Here is a 5,641-nt window from a genome sequence, read left to right as displayed (position 1 = left end):
CCACCACCACCACTACTACTACTCCTACTACTACTACTCCTACTACTACTACTACTACTACTCCTACTACTACTACTACTACTACTACTACTACTACTATCATCATTTCGTTGCAGATACCTGGAATTTCTGTTTGCAAAATGTGTGCCTTCAATCATCAAAGACCCTGGAATGTGATGAGGGGTCCATCATCCTTTTCTACAATGCTGAAAGTGCTACAAACAGCGATTTTCAGAAGCGATGGTTTCAAAACTTCCGAATCAGCTGCATGGGACGGAAAGCATGTCAGCTAGATAGCATTTGCCCCAACACACGGCTAAAAGTCACTTATACTTGTGTCAAAGGTTAGAATGATCTTTACATTTCACTAATTCCAAATACAGAGAGAGGGAAGAGAGAAAGAAATAAAAAGAGAGAGAGAGAGAAAGACCAAGAGAGTGTGAGAAATAAAGAGGGAGGGAGAGAAATGATTATTTATTAATATGCTGTGGTCTTATTTTTTCTTTCCTTGTATTTTCAGAAAACCAAATAACGAAATCTTGCAGGAACAGGGAACTCTCGAAACCAGAAGGATTCATCCAGAATGAGAAATATCCTTCTATGTCTATCATTGGTGCTTGCCAATGGAAAATCAATGTTCCTCAGGGCTCTTTCATTATACTGCGTCTTCATGATGTCATGCTGCAGGAACCATCAAAAGGCGCTTGTACAGCTGGCTTAAAGATAGTCACTGAGAGATCATGTGAAGGCCACAACTTCACCAATGAAATTATTTGTAGAAACAAACAGAGTTTTCAATCCAGATATTTTCTCGCTTGTGGTAGTGTGACCTTAATGCAGGTTAGCAACAAAGTGCATCTGTTTCGGTTTTGGATTTCTTATGAAGGTAACATGTTTCTCGTATTCTTTTCTGCTGAAGAGCATAGGCTCGAAACATAAAAGACTTCTTCATTTTCCTGAGTGTCAAGCTAATACACCAGTTTGTTGTTCATACACCTGTCTTCATCTTTTGTTTTTCTATAAACTTCAACTATACACACACACACACACACACAAGCACCCACTACACTCTCTGAGTGGTTGGTGTTAGGAAGGGCATCCAGCTGTAGAAACTCTGCCAAATCAGATTGGAGCCTGGTGCAGCCATCCGGTTCACCAGTCCTCAGTCAAATCGTCCAACCCATGCTAGCATGGAAAGCGGACGTTAAATGATGATGATGATGATGATGATGATGATGAATCAAAATAAGCAACAATGATATCCAGAGGTAATGCAGTATGATCGTTTGAATGTATCGTTTGAATGTATGTGTTTGAATGTATGTATGCAGTATGACCGTACTACATTACCTCTGAATATCATTGTTGCTTATTTTGATTTTAATCACCTTATTTTGAAATTGTATGGATAATACTGTACTAAGTTCTGGTGCCTCAACTCAAGTACCATATTCATCTGAATCTATCTATCTATATATACATATTATACACAGACAGGCAGGAAGTAAATAGATACCGTAAATTTTCAGAATCTTTTATTTAATATTATTTGACTGAAGGAGAGGTTTTCTTCTAACTGCTCATCCATAATTCCCAAGCTTATGCAGATATGTAACACACATTCTTAGACTAACTTCTAACTGTTTTGCAATGTCAGAAGCCTTCGAACGAGGTTCATTTTCCACAATTCTCTTCAAACAGTGAAGCTTCCTTTCTGAGAGCCCAGGTCAGCCAGGACAAGAATCTGTTGATTCTTTCTCTTGGTTTTTGAATTGCACTATAATTCTATTAACAATAGCAAGAGGAATTTGAAGATTTTCAGCAATTTTTCGCTGGCTAAGACCAGCCTCAGGTTGCCCAATAATACGACCTCTTTGAAAATCTGACAGCTTTGCTGAATTTTTTATGCGTGGCATGGTTACTCTTCACAAATGTTTAATATAATGGCATCTGGAATGAAAAATATAACAATATATATATATAATGTAATAATGCTTCAACAAGTAGAAAAACACTCAGTTAATTAAGAGAGTAAAAGATAATCTTAAATTAAAAATCACAAATTATAGCTACCCAGGGTTTTCAGGTCAAAATAATGATTTATTTCACCATTTATCAAGCTGGAAGCAAGACCATTTGTCAGTTGTCTTTTGAGCGGATAACATTTAAAGAAGAGATAAATGGAGGAATAAGTTATCAGGTTGATTAAAAAGTAAGCAACATTTTGAACCATGACGAATTTGCACTGGATTTTTGCAGTGTTTTGAATTTTTTAAAAATATTTTTTTTGAAATTGTCTGATAATAGTCATAGACTTGCTCAAATGCATCAATAAATTAATATTGATATTTCTTCTGAAATGGAACTGTCAGAGCACGATATTTGGGCAATTTTGCTATTCAACTTCAAAAAAGGACATAAAGCAGCTGAAACTGCTCACGATATCAACGAAACGTTTGGTGAGGAAATGACCAGTGAGTGGTCAGCTCGAAAATGGTTTAAAAGATTTTGCAGAGGAGATCTGAGCCTTGAAGATCATGAGCATAGTGGATGCCCAATCTGTCATCGATGACAGTCAATTAAAGACCATCACTGAGAAAGGTTCACATAAAACCACTTGAGAACTGGCAAAAGAACTTCAAGTTAGCCAGAAAACTGCCTGCAACCATTTGCATGCGATCGGAAAATCAGAAAAGCTCGACAAATGGGTTCCACACGATTTGAATGAAAATCAGAAAATGCGCAGATATGAAATTTGCTCATCACTTCTCTGTAACCAGATAGATCTATTTCTCAACCCTATTGTAACTTGCGATGAAACGTGGATTCTGTACAATGATGAAAAACGAGCTCTGGACCAAAATGAAGCACCGAATACCTTCCCTAAACCTGAGCTCTTCAAAAAGAAGGTCATGGTGACTGTTTGGTGGTGTACTGTTGGACTCATCCACTATAACTTTTTAAAACCCGGAAAAGCCATTACTGCAGAAACATATTGCCATGAAATTGCGAAAATGAATGAAAAACTGCTACTCCTCCATCCCAGACTGGTCAACAGAAGAGGACCAATCATTCTTCATGACAATGCTTGACCACACGTTTCCCTAATGACACTCCAGAAGTTGTGGGAACTTGGCTACAAAGTTCTTCCCCACCCAGCTTATTCCCCAGACTTTTCTCCCACCGACTACCACTTTTTCAAGCACCTTGATGGTTTCCTGCAAGAGAAGGAATTCAAATATCAAATCGATGCTGAAAATGCATTCAAAGAGTACATCAGTTCCAGAACTCCAGATTTTTATGTTACCAGAATAAACAAATTTGTAACTCATTGGCAAAAATGTATTGATTGTAATGGTACTTACTTTAATGAATTAAATTTCCACATTGTTAAAATATATTGTGATGAATTTCATGTTTCAAAAGGTTGCTTACTTTTTACTCAGCCTCATATTATTTTGATCAGGAAACCCTAGGTAGCTATAATTGCAAGATTTGTGGTTTTTAATTTAAGACTATGTGTGCGTCAGTGTGTGTATCTTCTTTTTTTACTTGTTTCAGACATTAGACTGTGGCCATGCTGGGGTACTGCCTTGATGAACATTTAGTCAAATGATTCAACCCCAATATTTTTTATTTTTATTTTCCTTTAAGCATGGTAATTATTCTTGCTTCCCAACCACATGATTCCAAGATATACAAGTACACATATAATATCCAAAGGTACATCTTTTTCCCCTCTGATGATCTCGTGCTCATGTCACATAAATGTAAATTTAATGTTTATTGAGAATTCATAGAAACAGCTGTAAGTGAAGATGTCCAATTTGCTGTTAATAGTAAACGATTATCAACTTCATAGTCTCCATTTTTTTTCTTTTTTTAAATGGATATAAACTATGTTTTTCATATATACCTATTATGTTAAGAAAATTCATTCCCCCAAAATACCAAGTATTGAACCAGTATTTCCTTGGATGAAACCAGCCCTTCATGAGGTTAACACAACTACAACTTCTAATTAGATTATATATATATATGCGTACCTTTCCTTCATTGGACACTAAACTCCGCTTGCGAAGACTTTTTGAGGCAAGTGAAATCAAAATTGAACTAAATTCGACGACTGGCACCTATGCCAACGTTGTCTCCTTCATTGGACACGAAACTCAGCTTGCGAAGACTTATTGGAGCAAGCGAAAGCGAAATCGGGATGGCACCTGTGCCCAGCGTAGCCTTTCTGGCACTTGTGCCCATGACATATGTAAGGATTTTCGAGCGAGATCGTTGCCAGTGCTCCTGGACTGGCTCTTGTGCCGGTGGCACATAAAATACACCATTTTGAGCGTGGCCGTTGCCAGTACCACCTGACTGGCCTTCGTGCGGGTGACACGTAAAAGCACCCACTACACTCTCTGAGTGGTTGGCGTTAGGAAGGACATCCAGCTGTAGAAACTCTGCCAAATCAGATTGGAACTGGTGTAGCCATCTGGTTTCACCAGTCCTCAGTCAAATCGTCCAACCCATGCTAGCATGGAAAGCGGACGTTAAACGATGATGATGATGATGATATATATACACACACATACATAAATGTTGAACTATGAGAATGCATGCTCAACGCCACATTTGTGATTGGAGATTCTTTATTTGCGTATTAAGGCTACAATTGGTTTCATGTCAAAAAAATATCTTAATATCTGAACAATTTTTCAAATTGATCACATGGAGGAATGGTGTTCGTCTCCATTTTGGATAAAAACGTGTGTGTGTGTGTGAACTGGCTTATTCATTTTTCTGTTTACCTTTTTATAGTTTTATTTGCCTATCGGTATACCTAATCATTTTTTTATTTGTTGTTTGTTCACAGTAGAGACATTTGCCAATAATAATCTGTCCTATCTTTATGATGGAAATCTAAACTGCATCAGCTCTGGGTACAAGAAATGGAAAATTGACCAAGTGAACACTCCTCACCTTAGCCATGTTTCCTTTAACCATTCCATTCTCTCACAGACAACTAAGTTACCATTCAATGCAAGTGAGTTAACTATTGACTTATAATGCTGTTGTTGGATGTGTGTATATGTGTATGTATGTATTGCATGTGAGTGTGTGCATGTGTTTGTGTATGTATGTACATGTGTGTGTATGTATGTTTTCTTCCACTTTTAATTATTTGCATTCTTCCCCAGAGGAAGGATCTGGCTTCTAACTAAGGTACAAAACCCCATTGTTAGAATGTCACATTTTCAATTTGAGAAAAGTCTTGCATATTTTTACTGTTCCACTTACAGATTATAAAATTATATTTGCAATGAGCATATGTATGTATGTATGTATGTATGTATGAGAGAGCAGTGCATGCCATCAAAGTGACACTGGGGTAAAATATGCGAAGCCCATTATACCCATCATGACTACCCGTCTGATAAGGGTACACCAGGTACATGCATCACAACCATATGTGCACGACATGGTGATCTCATATCAAGATAAACAGCGCATGACCTCACAGGTGGGGCCCAGTTAAAATTTTCTTCAGGTCGAGTAGCCCATCCCGCTCAAAAGGTCCCTGAATAAGTATGTATGTATGTATGTATGCATGTATATATGTATGTATTATTTTTATTATTATTAT

General features: G+C 37.4%; 1 protein-coding gene across 1 annotated transcript in view; it reads left to right on the top strand.

Moving 5' to 3' along the window:
• Positions 1-5,079, top strand: part of LOC106876113 (uncharacterized) — a 172,970-nt gene extending 167,891 nt beyond the window's left edge. Inside the window, exons 2-4 of the mRNA XM_052977293.1 lie at positions 117-344; positions 521-886; positions 4,871-5,079. Of these exons, the coding sequence (XP_052833253.1) occupies positions 117-344; positions 521-886; positions 4,871-5,064 (788 nt within the window). The 3' untranslated portion in view covers positions 5,065-5,079. The remainder of the gene's footprint in view (positions 1-116; positions 345-520; positions 887-4,870) is intronic.
• The last annotated feature ends 562 nt before the right edge of the window (positions 5,080-5,641 follow it).

The sequence above is a fragment of the Octopus bimaculoides genome, chromosome 27 (genome assembly GCF_001194135.2).
Source record: "Octopus bimaculoides isolate UCB-OBI-ISO-001 chromosome 27, ASM119413v2, whole genome shotgun sequence".
NCBI classification, from domain to species: Eukaryota; Metazoa; Mollusca; class Cephalopoda; order Octopoda; family Octopodidae; genus Octopus; species Octopus bimaculoides.
The sequence above is the reverse complement of the archived record's forward strand: the minus strand, read 5'-3'. Positions and strand labels throughout refer to the sequence as shown.